Source organism: Scyliorhinus torazame, chromosome 14 (assembly GCF_047496885.1).
Source record: "Scyliorhinus torazame isolate Kashiwa2021f chromosome 14, sScyTor2.1, whole genome shotgun sequence".
Classification (NCBI taxonomy): Eukaryota; Metazoa; Chordata; class Chondrichthyes; order Carcharhiniformes; family Scyliorhinidae; genus Scyliorhinus; species Scyliorhinus torazame.
In genome coordinates, this window is record NC_092720.1 from 163,434,710 (window position 1) to 163,458,602 (window position 23,893).

A 23,893-nucleotide genomic window follows, 5' to 3' on the forward strand; every position below is an offset into this window, starting at 1 on the left:
GGTGGGGCAGTTGAGCACTGTGTTGGTGATGTCGTCATTGATGCCGGGCCAGTACACTGCCTCTCGGGCCTGTCGGCGGCACTTCTCCACACCAAGATGGCCCTCATGTAGCTGTTCCAAGACGAGCTGGCGCATGCTGTGCGGGATAACAATGCGGTCCAGCTTCAGGAGGACACCATCGACTACTGCCAGATCGTCTCTGATGTTGTAGAACTGCGGGCATTGGCCCTTGAGCCACCCGTCTGTTAGGTGGCGCATGACACGCTGTAGCAGGGGGTCAGCCGCAGTCTCGCGCCAAATTTGGACGAGGCGTTCATCCGTGGCCGGTAGATTGGAGGCCACGAAGGCCACATGGGCGTCAACCTGGCAGACGAATCCCGCTGGGTCACACGGGGTGTTGGCTGCCCTGGACAGAGCGTCGGCTATGATCAGGTCTTTGCCCGGGGTGTATACGAGCTGAAAGTCGTATCGCCGGAGTTTGAGCAGAATGCGCTTGGAGGCAAGGAGTCATGTCGTTCAAGTCTTTTTGTATTATATTGACCAGCGGGCGATGGTCGGTCTCGACTGTGAATTGGGGAAGGCCGTAATGAAATTTGACGACACCGGTCAACAGACCCAGGCACTCCTTTTCTATCTGCACGTAGTGCTGTTCCGTGGGGGTCATGGCGCGTGACGCATATGCAACGGGGGCCCATGATGAGGCCTCATCGCGTTGCAGGAGCACTGCCCCAATGCCAGATTGGCTGGCATCCGTCAAAATTTTTGTCTCGGGCCGGGATCGAACCCAGGTCCTCAGCGCCGTAGGCAGCAGTGCTAACCACTGCACCACCATGCTGCCCAAACAGGAGGCATAGTTAACATTATTACCTCAATAATATTGTGTGCAGTTTCTCCTTTGTCTTTTCATCTATGCTGGAGTTTAAAATGGGAGAATGGAGATAGATTCAGTTTAGAAACCTCCGAGGATAAAGAATGCTATTCCCACACCAGAAATCTCTGTCAAATGTTTTCCAGGGAAACTGAGAAGCAGCTGCAATAAGTGAGGTTTTATTCAGATGGGACAATGACAAGTTTAAATCCCCACCTGAGCTGCTGCTCAAAGTCGCCTCCGTTTCCCCGGTCAGTTTCCCAAACTTCAGGAAACTCCTGTTCCTGCAGAAATATTTGGATTGTCTGTGAGAGACGTCAATCAGAGAGCCCACCCACTCTGCCCATTCTCTCCTCTTCCTCTACCACAGCTGCTTCACTTCCTGTAGGGACTCCAAACCAAGTCAGGAGATGGTGAGTGAAGGAGCAGAATTTAGAAGAATTACATTGCACAATATCCACACTAATGTTCAGGCAGTCTGACTATCCTGTGGGCAATCAGGTGTGGAAATGCCCCTTATGCTGTGTGACAAGATCCAGCTCAAAGACCTGTTTACTCGATGCTTTGTGCTGAGCTGTTTGATTGGCTGTGTGTTGGATATTGAGTGTTTATTGGAAGCATTCCCCTTCTGATTTACAGGCTGAGTTTTATTGATGGGTCATTGCTGAATATGAGAAGGTGAGGTGTGATTATCTGGGAGGGGCAGAATCTCACTGATTTACAAATGTTGAGTTGTGTTGTGTGTGTGTTGGGAGCTGGTTATTCTGTGGACTGTGAATGGTCAGTTCTGTCTGTGTGTTGGGATCTGGATGTTTTCTGTCTTTTCAAATCCCTCCAAGATTCTGTAACGTCCTCAAAGAAAATAAGGAAACACTAGCAGTGATAAACTTTTATTGTCTAATAACTTTGCATTGATAACATACTCCTGACGAGCCTTCACAACAGTGGAGGTATTTGAGTGTGTGGAGGGACGAACTTCTATTCATGTGGGTAAAGCTGGGCCAGCATTTATTACCCATGAGCTGAGTGGCTTGCTCAGCTGTTTCAGAGGGTAATTAATAGTCAACAACATTACTTGGTGGAGTCATACATAGGCCAGATAAGATAAGGATTTCCTTCCCTGAAGAACATTAGTGAACCAGTTGAGTTTTATCAACAATGGTTTAATGGTCATCATTAGACTTTAAATTTCACCGTCTACCTTGCTGGGAGTTGAACCTGGGTCCCCAGAGCATTGGGTATCTGGATGACTGGTCCATTGACAATACCACTGCCTCCCTATTGTATATGCTAGTTCTCCCAGCACCTCAGATGGAGTCTGGGTTTGTCATCTATTCATTATTTTTGTCTTGTGTTTTGTACCTGGATCCAACGTTTATGACAACTGGGGTGTTCATGCAGCCACCTCCTCCTATTACTTGCACACCATTCTCGACAAGGTGGAGGAGAATTACAGAACTTTGCTCTGATCTGTTTGTTCTGGGGCTAGGGACATAGGAGCAGGAGTCGGCCATTCAGCCCTTTGAGTCTGTCCTGCCATTTAATGAGATCACGGCTGATCGGTGGCCCAACTCTCTATACCTGCCTCTGGCCCAAATCTGTTAATATATCTTTGCTTAACAACTTCCGGTGACGACATGTAGGTTGAGTAGCTCCTGCCAGAGTCTTTATGTTTTGGATCTTTATGCTTAGTCTCAGGGGCATTTTTCGGTGTGGGAAGTTCTAAGGAATCGGTGCAATGTCGAAGTTCCAGAAGAAAGGCCAGGTAGGAACCTAGAACCTGGTCCAAAGACTCCCTCATCCAGGAGTCCAATGATGTGCAGGTTAGATGGATTGGCCATGCCAAATTGCCCTTAGTGCCCAAAAAAGGTTGTGTTGCGTTATGGGGTTAGGGTGGAGGCATTGGCTGAAGTAGGGTGCTCTTTCCAAGGGCTGGTGTAGACTCAATGGACCAAATGGCCTCCTTCTGCTGTAAATTTGATAATCTATGGAAGGGAGCGAGTGAAAGTCTGCCGGTGAGTGCTGTTGTGAGTCCAACAGGAGGAAAGGTTTAAGAAAAAAAACTTAAAGAGTACCCAATTCTTTTTTTTTTCCCAATGAAGGGGCAATTTAGCATAGCTAATCCACCTACCCTGCACATTTTCTGGGGTTGTGGGGTGAGACCCATGCAGGCACAGGAAGAATGTGCAAATCTACATAAACAGTGACCCTGGATCGCTGGGATCAAACCCAACTCCTCGGTGCTGTGAGGCAGCAGTGCTAACCACTGTGCCACCGTGCTACCCCCAATAGGAGGGAAGATGGTGGGTGTTGGTTTGTCAGATAGGGCTGCTCCCATTATGGTTGAAACTTTGAGGTGGTGTCTGGGGAATTTGAAAGGCTGTTCGCCAAACATTTAGAGGTCTGAGAGAGATGATGACCTTACTCAAAGAGTAAGTGGAGGAGACACTTGCCCCAATAAAGGCTGCATTGACAAAGATGTCGATGGAGGTGCGGGAGCAAGGAGAAAAAATGAAGAGGGTGGAGGAGGCTCTATCGCAGCATAGCAACCTGTTCACCTCAATGGGTAAGGAACTGTGGAGTGTGGCGGAGGTCAATAAAGGGCTAAGAGCCAGTGCAGGTCCTGGAGAACAGGTTTTTTTTTGTAAAACATTTTCTTAAGGTATTTATAATTTTATAATAATAAACAGTACCAATACAAATGTAAACATAGTGCATAAAAACATCTCTATCCCTCGCTAATCCCACCTACCTTCATCAGAAAATATTCTAACTCTTTGCTCCCCCCCCGCCCTCCCTTTTTATTGTGTTTGCTGATAGTGAATTTTTCCCAAAGAAGTCGACAAATGGCTGCCACCTCTGGACGAACCCTAGCATTGACCTTCTGAAGATGAACTTAATTTTCTCAAGTCTGAGAAATCCAGCCATGTCGCTAACCCAGATCTCTGATTTCGGGGGCTTCGAGTCCCTCCCCGCTAGCGATATCCGTCTCTGCGATACCAAGCAGGCAACGGCTAAGATGTCAGCTTCTCTCGCCCCTAGACTCCCGGATCTTCCGATCCTCCAAAAATCTCCACCTCTGGACTCGGCACCACCCTTGTTTTTAGCACAGTGGACATGACATCTGCAAAACCCTGCCAGAATCCCCTAAGTTTCGGACATGGCCAAAACATATGGACATGGTTTGCAGGCCCTCCCGCACACCTGTCCTCTATCCCAAAGAACTTGCTCATCCGGGCCACCGTCATGTATGCCCGGTTAAGCACCTTGAATTGGATTAGGCTGAGCCTAGCACATGTTGACCCTGCTCAGAGCGTCCGCCCACAGACCGGCTTCTATCTCTCCCCCGCCCCCCACCCCATCTTCGCATTTGCACTTTAGCTCCTCTATCTGAGTTACCTCCCAGTCCGTAAGCTCTTTGTAGATACCTTCATCTCCCCCACCCCCGTTCTAGAAACTACCCTGTCCTGTATCACCCGTGGCAGTCGGAGCGGAAAGGTCGAAACCTGCCTTCGCACAGAATCCAGTATCTGCGGATATCGAAACCCATTCCCTCCCGGCAATTCAAACTTCTCCGCCAAATCCTCCAAACTATAAGTAAATCTCCCATCCTCTCGATCCCTGCTCTCTGCCAACTCCGAAACCCCCCATCCAACCTCCCCGGGACAAATAGGAGCCCACACCGATGCTCCCCCCACTCTTATATGCTTCCTCCACTGCCCCAGACTTCGGGGCCGTCACTACCACCGGGCTTGTGGAGTACCAGGCCGGCGAGAATGGCGGAGATGTCGTTATCAATGCCCCCAAACTTGTGCCCTTACATGATGCCGCCTCCATCCGCTCCCACACCGACCCCCCCACACTACCCACTTCCTAATCATGGCTATGTTTTCTGCCCAGTAATAGTTGCTGAAGTTCGGCAGCGCCAGCCCACCCTCCCCTCGGCCACGCTCCAGCAACACTTTCTTTACTCACGGGATTTTATCCGCCCACACAAAACCAGAGGTTATCCTATTTACCCGTTTAAAAAAGGCCCTTGGGATAAAGATATGGAGGCACTGGAAAACAAACAAAAATCTCAGGAGGACCGTCATTTTCACGATCTATACCCACCCCGGCAGTGACAACGGGAGCATGTCCCATCATCTGGATTCCCAAATAGCGGAAACTCCCACCACTTTGAAAGGCAGTTCCTCCAGTCTCCTCTCCTACCCCTTTGCCTGGATCACAAATATTTACCCATATTCAATTTGTACCCCGAAAACCGTCCAAATTCCCCGAAGATCCGCATAATCTTCTCCATCTTTCATGATGGGTCGGAAATATACAGGACCCTGTGTTCCACCCCCCCCCCCCCCCCCCCCCCCCCCCCCGGACTATCCCCTTCCAGGCCTTTTAAAAATGTTTTAAAAAATAGATTTCGAGTACCCAATTCATTTTTTTTAAATTAAGGGGCAATTTATTGTGGCCAATTCACCTACCCTGCACATCTTTGGGTTGTGGGGGCGAAACCCACGCAAACACAGGGAGACCCTTCCAGTCCTTTGATATTCTTAGCGCCATCACCAATGGCTCCATAGCCAAAGCAAACAGCAATCGGGAGAGGGGACATCCTTGCCTTGTCCCTCGGTGTAGTTTAAAGTAGCCCAACGTCAGCCGATTCGATCGTACACTTGCCACCGGTGCTTGGTGCAACAACCGAACCCAGTCAGTGAAGCCCTGCCCAAACCCAAACCATCCCACAAATAATTCCACTCCACCCGGGCGAAGGCCTTGTCCGCGTCCATAGCGACCACGACCTCCATCTCCCTCCCCTCAGAGGGCATCATGGTAACATTTAAGAGCCTTCTAACGCTGGCCTTTAGCTGCCTGCCCTTAACAAACCCTGTTCGGTCTTCCCCTATCAGATCCGGGATACTATCTTCTATCCTGAGGCCAAAATTTTAACCAACAGTTTGGCATCAGCGTTCAATAGGGAGATTGGCCTGTATGACACGCATAGCTCTGGGACCTTCTCCCGCTACAGGATCAATGAGATTGAGGCCTGTGACATTGTTCGGGGATGAACACCCCGCTCCCTCATTAAATGCCCTCACCAGCAGCCGGCCCACCATCCCAGAAAGCTTCATGTAAAATTCCACTGAGTAGCCGTCTGGTTCCGGGGCCTTACCCGACTGATTGGCCTCCAGCCCGTCTACTATTTCTTCAATCCCAATCGAGGCTCCCAATCCCTCCACTAACCCGTCCTCCACCTTTGGAAATCCCAACCCGTACAAAAACTGCTTCATCCCCTCTACCCAAGCTGGGGGTTCCGACTCATACAACTGATTGTAAAACTCCTTAAACACCGCGTTCACCCCAGCTGGGTCCAAGACCGTATTCCCTCCTCTGTCCTTCACCCTTCCTATCTCCCTGGCAGCCTCCCTTTTCCTTAGCTGGTGTGCAAGCATCCTGCTGGCCTTCTCCCCATATTTGTATATCGACCCCTCGCCTTCCTCAATTGCTCCACCGCTTTTCCTGTAGATAACAGACCAAACTCCATCTGTAGCTTCTGCCGCTCCTTCAATAGCCCTGCCTCCGGGGTCTCTGAATATCTCTTATCCACCTGGAGTATTTCCCCAACCAAGTTATCTATCTCTGCTCGCTCCACATTCTCCTTACGGGCCCGTATCGAGATTATCTCCCTCCTGACCACTGCCTTCAGCGATTTCCAAACTGTTGCTGCCCCGACTTCCCCCGTGTCATTTATTTCCAAATAGTTCTGGATGGCCTCCCTCACACGCCCACACCACTTATCCGCTAACAGTCCTATGTCCAATCTCCATTGCGGACGCTGACCACCCTCCTTGCTCACCCATAGATCCACCCAGTGTGGAGCATGGTCCGACACAGCAATCGTCGAATACTCGGTATCCACCACCCCCGCCAGTAAAGCTCTGTTCAAGATGAAAATATCGATAAGGGGGTATACTTTGTGGACATGGGAAAAGAAAGAAATCTTATTTGCTCTTGGCCATCCGAACCTCTATGGGTCCACCCCGTCCCATCTGCTCCATGAACCCCTTTAGTTCCTTTGCCGTGTTCGGGATCTTCCCTAACACCCGCCTCATAAACTCCGTATTGTCCTAATTTGGTGCGTAAATATTTACGAACACCACCAGCATCCCCTCCAGCTTCCCGCTCACCATGATATACCTACCCCCCCCCCCGAGTCTGCAACTATATTCCCTGTCTCAAATGACACCCGCTTATTGATCAGGATCGTGATTCCCCTAGTCCAACCCCGAGTGAAATACTTGCCCGACCCACCCCTTCCTCAGTCTAGTCTGATCCAGTATCCTCAGGTGTGTCTCCTGCAGCATTGCTAAGTCCGCCTTCAACCTCCTCAAATGCGCGAACACGCAAGCCCTCTTGACCGGCCCATTCAGCCCTCTGACGTTCCATGTGATCAGCCTGATCGCCCCCCCCGGCTCCCACCGATCAACCATCATAGACCAGCCTCCAGCCCGCGTCCCGCGCCTCCACAGGCCCGCCCTCGGGCACCCACCGTCCTCGACTTCCAAATTGTCTCCCAGCAACAGTCCCTCGCCAGTCAGTAGAGCAATTCCCCCCCCTTAACAGAACAACAATCCCAACCCCCCTCAACAAACCTGCTCGCCCCCCACTGCGCTTCTGTGAGCTAGCCCGCCCAGCTCGCTTGGTAGGCCCCGCCCATGGCATCATATATCCTACCCACTATTGTTCTCCCTCCCCCCGCTCGAACATACATATTCAGAACATCACAATCCCCGACGGACACAAATAAGAAAAAGTCGACCCCTCGTCCCCCCACAAGCACAAAGTTAACTCACAGACAAAACTGAGCAACAGCCCAAAAATTGATACAAAAAGCACCCCGTCTACAGTCCAAAATGAAAATAACCACCATGCAACGGCCCAAAGATTGATACAGAGAGCACACCATGTACAGTCCAAAACAAAAATAACTTCAACAGCCCAAGCACAGCATTACCCGCCCTCAACATCCAGTATCTGCAGTCACCTGACAGTTTTTTTGCCTTAACAAAGTACATCGCCTCGTCCGACCATCCAAAGTAATGTTCTTGACCCTCAGAGGTGACCCACAAACAAGCTGGTTGTAACATTCTGAACTTCACCCCCTTTTTGAAGAGGGCCGATTTTACCCGATCAAATCCCGCTCTTCTTTTGGCCAGTTCCGCACCCAGGTCCTGGTAGATGCGCAGCTCGCTGTTCTCCCACTTGCAGCTCCGTGTCTGATTGGCCCACTGCAAAATCTGTTCCTTATCCATGAACCGGTGCATTTGCACCACCATCGCCTTTGGTGGCTCATTCAAGCGCGGCTTCCTCGCAAGCGCTCTGTCTACTTCCAAGGGTCGAGCAAATGCCCCATCACCCTGCAGCTTTTCAAGCATATTTGCCACTTGCGTCCAATCCCTCGCTACCCTCCGGGAGGTCGACGATCCTCAGGTTGTGTCTGTGATCTGTTCTCCAAATCCTCCACCTTCTCCCGCATCAACCCCATCTCCGCCTCCAGCGTGGATAGCTGGTCCTCGTGCTCGGCCACCTTCTCTTCCACCCTCTGGGATCGCCAGTCCGTGGGCTTCTAATCTCTGTTCCACCCGATCGATCGATGCCTTAATCAGGTCTAAAGCTTCACGCTTTTGCTTGGCGAAACTCTCCTGAATGAATTTCACCAGCTTACCGTTGACCACTGGGCCGCCAATCCAGGATCCTGCACCTCCGCCATGTTCTCCTGTGCTGTAGGTTCTGGACGAGTCTTTTTTGCCCGGCTATTTCTTCTTATAAGACCACTTCTGATCCATGTCTCCATAAACTGGTGGGGGATTCCTCCTTTCTGTCACACCCGGCTCCGATTCTTCCAATCAAATTCCACAAAAGTCGGGAGAAAAGGTCCAAAAAAGTCCACCACGAGTGGGAGCTACCAAATACGCGACCTCCTATTCCATGGCACCTCCGGAAGACGTGGAGAACAAGTTAAGGAAACAGAATTTAAGGATCGTGGGCTTTCCCAAGGGGCTGGAAGGCCGGAGGCTGACTGAGTACTTTGCGGACATGTTCGCATGAGGGAAGAACCCTCCCTCTGTGAGTTGGACAGGGCACATTGGTCGCCTCAGCCTCAGCCTAAAACAAATGAGCCACCAAGGGCGGTCTGCTTCAATGTGAAGGACAGATTTTGAGTTGGGCAAGGCAGAAGCGCGAGGTGAAGTGGGACGGCGTTACTATACGTAAATACCAAGATCTTACGGTGGAGCTGGCGAGAAGGCAGGTGGCCTTTGGTCGGGTGAAGGCAGCACTGTACAGCAGCGGCATGAGGTCTACCCAACGAAGCTGAAATGGCAGAGAAGGCGGAGGCATACGTGAAGGCGGAAGGACTGGGACTGAGATGAGTTTGGGGATTTGGACCTGGACGGTGTGGACTGGGATCTTTCCTTTTTGATTTTTGTCTACTGAGGTTTTTAATGATTTTTTTTTCCTTTTTTTGGTGTTTTCGCTGGATGTCGTCTCCCCACTCTGACTATGCCTGGGGGGAGTGGGGTTGATGTTTGCTTTTTGTGGGAGTGGGGTGGGGAGTTGGAGGGCCCTGGATATGGGTGCCGGGTTGCTGAGGGAGTGTTTGGAAGGAGAAGGGAGCTCTGGCAGGGGTCACCAAGCCAGCAAACAAAGGTTAGCTAGTGTACGAGAGTGTAATGGGGGGGAGAGGCCGCGTTTGTTGGTGCCTGGTCGAGCGGGTTTAGATGAGCCTGTGAGGTGTGACTGTTGAAGACAGGAGATTGACACTGGGTGAGGTGTTTGCAAGAGGAAGTGGTTGAAGGGATTTTGGGAAAGGGGGGTGATGGGTTGCTGGTGACAAAAAGACGGGCGGGTCCCACCAGGTGGGAGGGGCCTGGGATAGCAGTGATGGCGAATAGAAGGGGCGGGGGTGTGATACGGGCCCCCCCGATCAGAATGGTGACTTGGAACGTGAGAGGGTTGGAGGTGAAAAGGGGAAGAGTTTTCTTGCACTTGAAGAGTTTGAAGGCTAATGCTGCAAGAAACCCATCTGAGGCTGAACGATCAGATGAGGCTTAGGAAGGCTGGATGAGTATGTGAGGAGTATGTGTGGTTTAAATGTACAGGGGTGTCTCGCCATCGATGGTTTGGGAGGTTGAGGAGGAAAGGTGATTTTGTTTAAGGCTAAGGTGGATAAAGAGGAGAGGCAGGAACGGCAATGATTGATAGAAGAGATCTTGGGAGTGGATGGGAGTGTTGATTCCCAAATTTCGTTATCCGTCAGTCTGGCCTCAATAAAAGTCGAGATGGATTTGCAAGTATAACAAAAGTTATTTTATTCAGCTTGCAAGCTACCTAGTCCACAGTGATACAGATAACATGTTGCTTTCTGCAGCCCCGGGAACTAAGTGAATGTCCCAGACAAAGAGATCAGTACTGATACATTCAAATGGCATCAAGTTTCACATACTCGACACCCATAGGTCATCCTATGTCCCTCCTGACTTGTTTGATCTATTCTGATTGGCTCACTTCCAATCCCTTTCTCCGGCCCCTATCAATTCAGCATCACTCTCATAGACACACCTCTTCCTGCTTTTTCCCATGCGGTCTAAAATCCTTTGTCTCTACTTGCCAGAATCAAAGTGGCTTATTTCTACATTACATTAACTAATATCTCTAAAGTAACTATTTTATATCACATTCGTCATTCCCTCCTTTTATCATTCCATGATAACCGAACTATCCAATCCATAGCTACGGTTCCTCATCTAAAAAGATCCGTCGCTGCATTTCCAATTCCTGTCTTAGCCCCCCCTCATCTGCTTCACCCTCATGGATTTTAACAGTTAAATTTTTTGGGGGGTTAAATTTTACCCATCACACATTTAAGGATGGCCAGGCCCACAAAGATGCAGCCGATAGCTACCACTAGATACATGGCCATATTTATCAACCAGTCCTTCCAACCTCCAAATCCCCAGTTACCCCAAGAGCCAGGATCCTGCATTCTGTCCAGGTGATCCCGTATGTGATCCATAAATTTAGTGATGTTATCCTGAACTCCCATGATACACTTGCCCTGCACTATGGCACATACCCCACCCTCACGGGCCAGAAGATAGTTAAGAGCATACCGGTTCTGCATTGCAAACAACCGTAGCTGAGACAATTCCTTGGTTATTGCCCCGAGGGCTCCCAAGGTTTACTACCCGGGTTTTCCTCAGTTTGGCCTTTAACTAACTTAAGTGTATCTCCCGGTAACCTACGTTCTAGCTGTACTTTCCTTCTCATACGCCCCATCCTCTCTCTAGCCCCTTTCACTTCCTCATAGCCTCTTCCTACGCTCTTCTGACAGCCTGATATTACCTTTATTGCACCACTCTTAACACATCCAAAATCGAATTTACATGTATTCCAAAAACAAGGCAATGTCCATATAATGTTCCCTTCCCATCGCCGGGACTGGTGCAACTGCTTCATGACTCCTGCATTCTCCTTAACTTTGATGACCTTCCATGAGTCAATACCATGTCCTCGTATATGGGGGCAGCGAAGAACATCACCTTTGCAGAGGTGATGTAACCTTGTAGATTGGTTGGGGCTACACAGATACATAATATTCCCCTTTTCCATGTCCATCGCCAATAACACGCCAAGCGAAGTGAGGCCAAATATCATACAGACGATGTGTAGCCACTCCATCATGCTCCACACCTGTAAAATAGCACTGGAGAAGGGAGGCAGGTTAGTATCCGACCTTTTACAGTAGTGGAGATGGACTCAATTTACAGTGATGTAGGTGGACCCAAGCACTTCGCCCCTCCACTTTAACTGCTGTGGGGGTGGTAAGGAGAACTTGGAAGGGCCCGTCCCATCGCGGCTCCGACCCCTTCCTAGTCCAAGTTTTGACCATGACATAACTACCGAGCTGGACTGAAAGTGAGCTAGGTACTGGGGGCAATGGCTGGTGAGCCGCGCGGACCTGGCCATGGAGTTCCTTGAGCACTTGCGAGAGGGCTAGAACATAGGTGGTCATCTCTTCAGTCATCTGATGAAACTGAACCAGTCTGGGAACCTGCAGGCTCCAGGGAGTTCTAAGAGGCCTGCCATAAAGAATCTCGGCGGGAGAGAGCCGGGCCGGTCCCGCAGGTGTAACCCGCAGCTGGAAGAGGGCAACGGGGAGCAACTTAAGCCATGTCAGTCCCGTGTCTGCTCTTAATTTAGCCAATTTAGTTTTGAGGGTCTGATTGTGTCTCTCAACCAACCCGGCCGCCTGCGGTCTATAAGCACAGTGTAACTGCTGGCGTATGCCCAACTGGGAGCAAAACTCCTTGTTAATTTGTCCAATAAAATGAGGCCCATTATCAGAACTTAACTGAGCTGGTATACCGTACCGGGGAATGATTTCCCTCATCAAGACTTTAACCACAGTAGCAGCTTTATTATCGATAGTCGGATACTCCTCAACCCATCTGCTGAACACATCCACAATGACCAAAACATATTTATAACATTGACACCTTTCCAACTCAATGTAATCCATTTGGAACGTCTCAAAGGGACCACTGGGCAACGGGGTTTTCCCATCCCACAAGGGATACCTTTTCCGGTGTTATATTGCTGACAAATCAAACACCGATTACTGATACTTTGGGCCAACTCCTGCATTTTAGGGTGCCACCAAGTGTCCAGCAACAAATCACTAGTCCCTCGAGCCCCACAATGAGTTGCAAAGTGTACACATTCAATGACCCATAAAGCCAGTACATCAGACATACAAGTCTGATGTGCAGGCGTGGTCCATAAAGAGGAAACAGAATCATATGTACAACCTAACCGTTTCCACATTTGTTTATCACTCTCAGGAGCGTCCTCCTGTAACCTTATGACATCTTGGATGGTTGGCATTGACTTGTCAGAAGCAGACATATTTATAGTAGATCGTTTAGTCTGACTTAACATCTTAGGCACCATCACTTGCTGAATTTGCGCGGCTGTTCGCGCTGCACAATCTGCTCGTTCATTACCAACGTCAACTGAGGTTGTACCATTCGTGTGGGCAGCGCATTTAATAACGGAAATCTGCGCGGGCATAAGGAGGGCCGGGGTCATTAACTAAACCCCGGTGGGATATTTGACCACACATAATCATGTCAGGTTGTTCTGACGAAATGTCACTCAAATCGCCCCTTATTGTGGTAGTTTCCTGAATCAAGGCTAAACAGTCGTGGCCAGGTGCGTCTTCATGGACAGGGGGACCACTAAGAAAACAGGCTGGATTGATAGTGGTACAGTATTTAAATGTCAGACGTGGATTGTTCAAAAGGTATATCTCATACCTATTCTGACGAGCTGCGGTATGATGCTGAGTCTGCAGTTGCCTCAGTAGTGCGATGACCGAGTGGGAGCTATACACCGTAATATCCTGTTGGAGGGTGAGAGCATGTAACGGCTATGCGATGGCATTGATTGAACGTAAATCCTGTACTAATCGGTACTGGTCTGGTTTGGCTGGTTTAGGCACTGCAAGTATGGGGGTGTTACATTCTGATTGGCAAGGGACCAAAATACCCTGTTTCAACAGCTCTTGAATTAATTTATCTATTGATGGAGCAGCTTGAGATTTCAGGGGGTATTGTCGAATGGAAGGTAGCTTTACATGATCCTTAATCATCACCTTAATCGGTGCAACATTTGTCTTTCCCACTTGTGATGGGTATTCCGCCCAGACCTGTGGATTGACATATTCCAACACATCATGTCCCCTGTGATGCTGCAGTCGAGTGTTAATCGTTTCAGGGACCTCAAAATATTTTATGGTAGTGCCGTCCGGCATGACTTGAAGTGCGTAGTCTGTTGGATCCGAATGATCCACTGCCCTCCTGACCATTCGCTCCATATCCCTGGCATTGTACTGGTCATGGACCTGACGTGTAATATGAGGGCTTACCGAAGCTGACTGTGGCCATAAATGTGGTGATATTGTAACAAAATCAGCTGTACCTTCTTTTCCCGTGACTGTGGCTGTAACCTTGACTGGCCATTCGGTCTCAAGTAATGGCCGGTATTTGTCCTCCAACTCCCTGTTTCGTCCAGTTCTGTCATAGGCCAGGGTAACGTGATGCAGTGACTGTTCAACGTCTAACGTCCACCACTGGGGGGGTAATAGAAATATAGCACTGTTGTCTCATCCTCCATGATGTAACCGTTACCCCCTCATCTCCGCATTCTAGCTGTAGCCGGAAGATACACAGTAAATCTCGGGCCAACAAGTTACAGTCCAATCCAGTAGTCACTACAACCTGATGCTCTGCAGACTTATTCTCGTAAGTGACTGTCACAGGTTCAGAAATAGGATACTCACACACCTGTCCTTGGAACCCTGACAATTGCTGCGTGTGGTCAGATAATGGTAATTTAAGTGCTGATTGCACAGAAGACATGGCTGCCCCTGTGTCGATTACAAATGAGTGATGTTGATCTCCTATCTGCAGAGAGATAATAGGTTCCCTGTCCGATTGGAGAGTCCTTATGGCTAAATTAGCTAGTCAAGCCTGTGTTGGGAAAGGGTTTTCCTGGGAGAAGTCAGTGTATCTCGTCTGTCCTCCCCTTGGTGGGTACCCTCTCCTGTGGGTCGGATAATCTCCTTCTACTGCCTGTCTTTTAAAGGGGCATTCCTGTTGCCAGTGATCTACACGGCCGCAATTAAAACATGCATTGCTCCCTCTATTTCTGCCCCGTCCTCTTTTTCCAGTAGACCAATGGCCCCTCAGAGGGGGCTGCGGTTGTAGAGCTATTGATTCGTTCGGTGGGCCATAAAAAGGGGGTGAGGGTCCCTGTGGGTGGGTTTGGTATCCTCCTCTTCGCTGATCCACCCACCCAAAGTCACTATATTGGGGCTCCTGCTGGTAAACTACCATTTCTGCCGCTTGTTGGGGTCGCAGATCATCCTTTTTCATTACATACTCAGTCTTAACCTTTGTAACTGAGCCTCCTTCTTGGCCTACACCCTCCTTCCAATAAAATCTGACTGCCCTTGCCATCTGGGAAGGGTCGTTCTCTGTCCAATTCATGTTATTACATTTCACAGCAGTAACCACAGAAGGTGGTAGGCAATGCATTAACATAGCACAATATTGAGGGGAATTCTGACCATTTTGATACAACAAATCGCCTGACTGCCCCCGGTAGATTTCATTAAAACGCTCCAGAAATTCCTCTGGCTCTTCAGTCTTCTTAGGTTTTAGGTCTAAGATAACAGAAAGATTTATGGGCCTTTGAAATGTGCTATTCAACGCATTCAAGATCTGTGTCCTTCTATCGTCGTCTAACGCATAGGCCTGCTGAAGTGCGGCATGACTAGCATAATTCAGGTGGTTAAGATAATTGCGGTACTCTGTTGGGGTTAAAATCTGCTGGACTAGGGCCCAGAGGTCCCTTAAATCAGCTTGATAAATTGAGATGGTAGTTCTCAAGGAATCCATGAAGGCAGCAGGAGATTTTTTCTATCTGGGATTGTAGACATAATAGCCATCATCTCACTGGGTGTCCATGGGAAGTAAACGTCTATCGTGGGGTTCGCTCCCACAGTCACTGCGTCGGGGTTTTGCATCTTCCTAATCGGTAACTGTCTCCGAATGTCACCAGGGGGCACTCTAGCTATTTCCCCTGGTTGTTCCAGGACTTCAACATCTCTCCCTGTCACTATGGGGAGTTCTTTCTCTTCATAAGAATCTGTTTCAGCTTCCTTTGTTCCCGAACTTTGTGGTTTCTGCTTAGTTTGGAGAGACTTAGGTGATATGCTTACTTTTCCAAATTATTGAATTTTTCTTTTTCTGTCAATTCAAGGCCAGCCATTGAACTACGTAGCTCATCTCTTGTTTGACCTGCGTCTTTCCGCTACTTGCGCTTTTTTTTAAAACTTAAAAATGTTTGAAAATTCAAATTGAATTACTGCAACTTGCAAGCTTAGCTCTGATCTCAACTCAGAACTAAATTTACAATTTGCTTAACACAAACTTGTATAACATTTACAACTTAATTATTTCTTTATCTTAACAATTTTTCTTTTAACAAGTTTTTTTTTCTTTTACATACACATAAGTATTAGCAAAATCAACTATCATCTCCAGATTTACACTTTTTAAAATGGTGTCCATGATCTTCTTTAAGTTTCTATTAATCTCCAGATAAAATGAGATAAACCTTATTTCAAGTAAGTAAAACTTAAGATTCTGGCAATTTCAATCAATTGCTTTCGAAAATAATAACTTTTATCAAAGAGGTGGAGAAACCCACTGGTTTCCTTTAATTCATTCAAAACGTAACTTTGCTGGTGTTCACTGACTCAAAGGAAAGGTATCCGATTACACTACAGACTGGTGCTGTTATCTCAAGGCCTGAGTGAGAAGCACTGTCTGTCTTTAACTTTGCCTGCTGCTGTTAACCCTTTGAGAGACTTCTGCTTCAACCAATATGCAGCATTCTCCACAATCTCAACTAGTCCTCGGAACTGCGTTTTTCGCCAATACAGTCCAAGGAGACAATTTTAGCTTAATCAACTATATATTTAAAACACTCACACATAGAGTTGAACCATCTTCAGATTTAAAAACAGTTATACTGGACTGAACCTTCAGTACTGAAGTCCCATCAGCCCCTGAACCCATATAATAGACTGAACCTTCATTACTGAAGTCCCATCAGCCTCTGAACCCTTATACTTGGAATTGAATCATCATTTGAGATGTCACATCAACCCAAAACCCTAACCCAAGCTGAAACAACAATATGAAATCCCATCAATTAAATTGCTAATCCCCAGACTGACCTGTGATTTCGTCGAGGCGGTCTTTCTGTGCCAACCGCGAGTGACCAGACTAATCAAGACGATAAGAAGAGGGGAACAATCAATGCGCGGTCATTTTCCAGTTCTACATTGAGGGCCCCCGTTCCCCATCCTCCTGTTCATAATCAGTCTAATTCTGATTTCGCAGTTGGACCAGGATCGCCCTGAGAAATCCCGGTTTTCGGCACCAAATGTTGATTCCCAAATTTCTTTATCCGTCAGTCTGGCCTCAATAAAAGTCGAGATGGATTTGCAAGTATAACAAAAGTTATTTTATTCAGCTTGCAAGCTACCTAGTCCACAGTGATACAGATAACATGTTGCTTTCTGCAGCCCCGGGAACTAAGTGAATGTCCCAGACAAAGAGATCAGTACTGATACATTCAAATGGCATCAAGTTTCACATACTCGACACCCATAGGTCATCCTATGTCCCTCCTGACTTGTTTGATCTATTCTGATTGGCTCACTTCCAATCCCTTTCTCCGGCCCCTATCAATTCAGCATCACTCTCATAGACACACCTCTTCCTGCTTTTTCCCATGCGGTCTAAAATCCTTTGTCTCTACTTGCCAGAATCAAAGTGGCTTATTTCTACATTACATTAACTAATATCTCTAAAGTAACTATTTTATATCACATTTGTCAGGAGGTAAGCAGGGGACCCGGACCTGGGGCTCCTGGTGAAGTGGAAGCAATTGCAGGTGAGGTTTGATCTTCTGTCGACGGAGAAAGCGGTGCGTCGCGTCAGCTGAGGAGGGTGAAGGGGGCTGTTTGAGTTTGGGGAGAAGGCCAGGCGTATGTTGACAGGTCAGCAACGCAGGCAAGCAGCGGCAAGTGAAATAGTTCGGATTCGGGATAGGGCGGGTGAGGTGGTGGTAGCCCCGGAGCGGTTTAATAAGGTTTGGAAGAGTTTTAGAGGGATTTGTATAAGTCAGAACCACCAGAGGATGAGCGAGAGATGAGGGAGTTTTTGGGGAAGTTAAAGCACCTGAAGGTGGGTGAAATAGAGAAGACGGGGCTGGAGGAGTGGGTGGGGGTAGAGAAGGTGAAGGTGGCAATTGGGAAGATGCAGGCGGGGAAGGTGGTGGGGACGGATGGGTTCTCAGTAGAATTTTACAAGAAGTTTAAGGATAAGCTGGCAGCGTTGTTGGTGGAAATGTTCGAGGACGCGATGGTCAAGCGGGGAGTTTTGCTGAGAATTATGGGACAGGCCTCCATGTCATTTTGTTGCTGAAGAAGGATCAGGATCTAGTGGAGTGTGGGCTGTACAGGCCCATGTCTCTGCTGAATGTGGACGCCAACATATTGGCAAAGGTGCTGGAGCTGAAGTTGGAGGTATGCCTTCCGATGGTGATTGGAGAGGATCAGACGGGTTTCGTTCAGGGCCAGACAGCTGTCATTGAATGTGTGCCGACTGCTGAATGTGTTTTCTCCGGCAGAGGGAAGGGAGCTGCAGGTGGTGGTGCATTGGATGCGAAAAAGGTATTTGACCGGGTGGAGTGGAGATATCTGATTGCGGTGTTGGAGAAGTTTGGGATTGGGTGAAGTTACTGCATACACACGAATGATATGAATTCAGGGTATTTTTCGTTGCACCGGGGAATGAGGCAGGGATGCCCCTTGTCCCCTTTCTGTTGGCGTTTGGGTTAGCGATTGAGCCCTTGGCCATTGCGCTGAGAAGCTTGGTGTTGTGGGAACGGAAAGTGAGGGCGGGGGGGTGGGGGGGCGGTGGGGTGGGGGGGGGGGGGGGTGGAACATAGGGTGTTCTTGTACGCAGATGATTTGTTATTGCACATTTCAGAGCCCGGCTCCTTGGGTTTGCTTCAAAGGTTTGGGGCGTTTTCTGGGTACGAGCTGAACTATTTTGTGGTTTCTGCTTGCAGGGGTGGGGGCTGGGGTGGGGGGGTTGCCATTCCATGTGGCAGAATCTCACTTTGGGTATCTGGGGTGCAGGTGGCTCGGGACTGAGCAGGTCTTCGGTAGTTGAATTTTTAAGTTTGGAGAGGGGGGAAGGCTGATTTGTTGAGGTGGGATAATCTTCCTCTGCCGTTGGCGTACCGGGTACAGGTGGTGAAGATGAATATTGTGCCACGGTTTTTGTGCCTGCTGGTCTTTTTGCCTGAGGGATTTTTCAAGGATGTGGATAGGCTGTTTCTTCATTTGTCTGAGCGGGGAAGGTGGCCAGGATAAGGAAGGTGGTACAGCAGAGGGGCCGGGGGGAGGGAGCGATTAGGCCTTCCGAATTTGATGTATTATCACTGGGCGGCGAATGCAGGGAAAATATGGGGTTGGATAGGGAGGCGGAAACTTTGTGGATAAGGATGGAGGCAGGTTCATGTAGGGGTTGGGGTTGCAGATGCTGGCAACGCCGCCACTCCCGTTGGCTCCAAGGAGGTATTAGGGAGTTCCAGTGATGATGGCCACACTGAAGATTTGGAGGCAGTTCTGGCAGCACTTTTGGCTGGGAGCAGGGCCGAAGGTAATGCCGATTAGGAATCCTGTATTTGAACCGGGGAGAATGGAGGTTCTGGGAATGTGAGGAGAGGGGGATCAGGGAGATGATGGACCTTTTTCTGGGAGGGCAGTTTGCGAGCTTGGAGGAGTTTGCTGTGGTGCAGAAAGAGAGTTTCCGGTATGTGCAGGTGCGGGACTTTGCGAGGATTGTCTTTCCGACCTTCCTGATAGTGTCTCCCTCTTCATTGTTGGAGGAGGTGCTGTCAGTTGGGGGAGGTCGGAGAGGGGGGTTGTCTTGTCGATTTATGGGAAGATTCTGGAGGAAGATCGGGTGTCCATGGAGGGGATTAAGGGAAGAGCAGTTAGGGGCGGCATTAGAGGCGGGATTGTGGTGCGAGGTGCTGCGGAGCGAGAATGCCTCAACCTCATGTGAGATGGGGGGCTGATACAGCTAAAGGGCGCACCTAACAAAGTCAAGGATGAGCTATCTGTTTGAGGGGGTAGACGACATCTGTGAGTGATGGGTTCCATAAGAGTTGGGTTTGTTCATTCTGCATTTTGGATCGTTGATTACCGTTGACTATTAAGGGGGGGGGGGTCTTATTGTGTGGGTGTGTTTTTTTGTAAAAATGTCAAAAATTGGAATAAAAATACTTTAAAATAATATACATCTTTGCTTAACAAAAATCGATCAACCTCAGATTTAAAATTAACAACTGTTCTAGCTTCAACTGCTGTTTGTGGGAAAGAGTTCCAACCATCTTTGGAATGAAGAAGTTCTTCCTCACATCTCTCCTGAATGGCCTGGCCCTAATTTTTAGACTATGCCCCTAGTTTAGAATCGCCAACCAGCAGCAATAGTTTATCTTTATCTCCCCTGTCTTTTCCTGTTAATATCTTGAAAACTTCGATCAGATCATCCCTTAAGGTAAATTCTAGCAAAAACAGGCCTAATTTGTGGAATGTCTCCTCATAACTTAACCCCTGTCGTCCTGGTATCATTTTCGTATATCTACGTTGCACTCCCTCCGAGGCCAAAATATCCTCCCGAAGGACTTGTATCTGATCGTGTATTGGGAGGGGTTATTGGGTTACAGGGATAGGGTGGAAGTGAGGGCTTAAGTGGGTCTGTGCAGACTTTATGGGCCGAATGGCCTCCTTCTGCACTGCATGTTCTATGTTCTCCCCCACAGGGGAATAGCAGACTGACACTGTGGAACAGTCTCTAACTGAGGAGTCAGCCCCTTCAGCAAAAGAAGAGAGGGAGTTTGAGGAAATCATTTTTCCTTTTCCTGTTTTTCAGAAGGATTGCACCGTACTACACCAGAGAATACAGAAAGGATAGACATTGTAGATAGATCCTAACCGTCACCCAAGGAACCTCTGTACCACTCTGAGAAGACATCCAGTCCCTTCACAGTATTTCTCAACACAGAAGGTTGGGCAGTGAAACCATCATCTGGAAATCGGTCCGGTCAGGGGAGCTTTGACATATCATCAGATCTGAAATTGGTCAGTGGTGTGGAACCTTCCATCAGAACCAAACTTTCCGAAGGTTCGGCTGTGGGTAATAAGTCAAGGTGAGACTGGGAAGAAGTGTGCGTGGACTCGAGGTGTAGTGAGAGCTTCAATCATTCATCGAGCCTCATGAACCACTGACTCATTCCTACTGTTGAGAAGCTGTTCAAGTGGGTAGTGTGCACTAAATCATTCTCTATGTCCTCATATTTCCTCGAGCACCAACGTATTCACACAATGGAGAGACCATTCAAGTGTGAGGTGTGCAACACATCATTCTCAGACTCATCAGAACTCTGTAAACACCAACGTATTCACACTGGGGAGAAACCATTCTCCTGTAAAGTGTGCAGCAAATCATTCTCACAGTCATCGAATCTCCGCGCGCACCTACGTATTCACACAGGGGAGAAACCATTCACATGTGAGGTGTGTGACAAATCGTTCTCATGGTCATCGACCCTCCGTGCACACCAGCACATTCACACAGGGGAGAAACCATTCATGTGTGAGGTGTGTGAGATGGCTTTCACCCACTCCTTTGCTCTGCTGCAGCACCAGAGGATTCACACAGGGGAGAAACCATTTAGGTGCAAGGTTTGTGAGATGGCTTTCACCTCATCCTCCAGTCTCATGACGCACCAGAGGATTCACACAGGGGAGAAACCCTTCACATGTGAGGTGTGTGACGTTTCATTCTCGCAGTCATCGATCCTCCGCAGACACCAACGCATTCACACAGGGGAGAAACCCTTCACGTGTGAGGTGTGTGACAAATCGTTCTCGCAGTCATCGAGCCTCCGCACACACCAAAATATTCACACAGGGGAGAAACCATTCACCTGCGAGGTGTGCGACAAGTCATTCTCGTGGTTATCGAAACTCCGAGTACACCAACGCATCCACACAGGGGAGAAGCTATTCACATGCGAAGTGTGTGAGATGGCTTTCACCTCATCCTCCATTCTCTTGAAGCACCGAAGGATTCACACAGGGGAGAAACCCTTCAGGTGTGAGGTGTGTGACAAACCATTCTCGCAGTTGTCAAACCTCCGCAGACACCAACGCATTCACGCTGCAGAAACCAGTCAGGGATGAGATGTGTGACAAATCACCCTCAAGGTCATCAAATTTACTGCTCCAGTAACGGATCCATATGGGAATGAGCCTTCAAGTGTGAAGTTTGCAAAAAAACTTTCATGAGATCTTCGACTGTGCAGGACACCAGGATTCAGACAGGAGAGAAGCCATTCTGGGGTGAAGAATGTGACAAGGCTTTCTCACAATTAGTGTATCTTGGGTCCATCAACATATTCACACACGGAGAAACCCTAACAGTGTGAGTTATGTAATAAAACCTTCAAACAGTTGTTGGACCACCTGGAACATCAGTAACCCAGATGGGAGACAAACCTCCAGTGTGTCAGGATTGTTTCACCTACTCTCTCGCCAAATACCGACACCTCTACTTAGACTTGGAGTCAGCTCACCTGCTTCCCTTACACCGAGAGTTGTCTGTGTTATTTACCCTCCAGTGCTCACACCTAGCCTTATGAACTACTGATTCATTCCTACAGGTGAGAAGCTGTTCAAGTGTGTAGTGTGCACCAAATCATTCTCTATGTCCTCATATTTCCTCGCGCACCAATGTGTTCACACAATGAAATGAAAAAATGAAATGAAAATCACTTATTGTCACAAGTAGGCTTCAAATGAAGTTACTGTGAAAAGTCCCTAGTTGCCACATTCCGGCGCCTGTTCGGGAAGGCTGGTACGGGAAGACCATTCAAGTGTGAGGTGTGCAACACATCAATCTCAGACTCATCAGAACTCCGCAAAGTTATATCAATATGTATAGAAGCTGCTGTAAAAGCATCCTTTTGGTGCAGCATCAAGTAGAAGTCATTCAGGCAATCAGATGCTCAGTGGTTAGAAAGGTCAGCTCAGGAATTGGGAGCCAGACTGAAGCACAGGGATTTTAAAGACTTTTCTCACCATTCTGAGAGTTTCCTCTGATGTGTGTGTTTGTGTGTGTTAGTAAAGTGAGCCAGCTCTCAGGAGTGGGTATGGGGTAGAATTGGACCCTCCTTTAGTTGCTGACGTCAATTATAGACAGATCCTCTTCAGGTGACGGGTGTTTGACTAATACCATGGGTAATGTTTGTACTCTCCTGTCTGGGAGGATAACTATCCAGAGTATGGTGAGGGAGTGGGGGTGAGTCTCTACAGACCTGAGTTCCCTCAGCCCATCATACCTCAATGTAATAACAGTGAGATATGTTCACCAAACACTCTTCCAAGACTCATTTCATTTCTGGGAAAAATGTTGAGGTCATTTTCAAATGCTTTGTTATTTTGGTTGGTTCAAAGTTTGGTGTAAGTTGAATGTTCTGCATTGTGTTGTTTGCTGTTTTATCAATCTTCTGTATAGATTTATAACTTACAATAAATTCATTTTTTCAGCTTCACCCAAATTGTCTGCTGTTTTATCAATTACTCGCTGGGTTGGTATACATTCTCCACAAATGGGTTTAGAATTTCCAATTCACATCAAGCATAATTCCCTAAGCAAGAAAGACTTGTAGATCAATTTTCACAAACTCAAGACATCTGAAAGCATTTTATATGCAGAAATTTTTGAAGTGTAGGCAGTGTTGTAATGTGTGACTTGACGCTACAACATTCTGACTCCGAGACGAGAGTGCTAACTAAGCCACGGCTGACAATAACTTTTGAAATTTCTGTTGTATTGGAATCCATTTCTAATGGGTCAAGTCCCAAGGCTGTGTACAGTGTATGGAGGCAGAGAGAGGAGGCAGTGGTGTGATATTGTCGCTAGACTAGTAATCCAGGGACCCTAGTCATGCCCTGGGGCCCGGAGTCCGAATCTTGCCATGGCCCGATGGTGAAATTTGAATTCAATAAAAACTCTGGAATTAAGAGCCTAAATGGTGACCATGAACCCATTGTCGATTCTCGTAAAAACCCATTTGTTCACTATTGTCCTCTAAGGAAGGAAAACAGTCGCCGTACCTGGTCTGGTCTCCATGTGACTCCAGATCCACAGTAATGTGGTTGACTCTTAAATGCCCTCTGGGATAGGCAATAAATGCTGGCCCAGCCGGTGAGACCCACGTCCCATGGATGAATAAAAAAAGAATGCTGGG

The 23,893-nt window shown here is 48.2% G+C and overlaps 1 protein-coding gene across 1 annotated transcript in view; it reads left to right on the plus strand.

Moving 5' to 3' along the window:
- The window catches only part of LOC140389068 (uncharacterized), a 96,814-nt gene that overhangs the window by 12,190 nt on the left and 60,731 nt on the right, over positions 1-23,893 (plus strand). The window contains exon 2 of the mRNA XM_072473228.1: positions 20,512-21,821. Coding sequence (XP_072329329.1) covers positions 20,925-21,821 — 897 coding nt within the window. The 5' untranslated portion in view covers positions 20,512-20,924. The remainder of the gene's footprint in view (positions 1-20,511; positions 21,822-23,893) is intronic.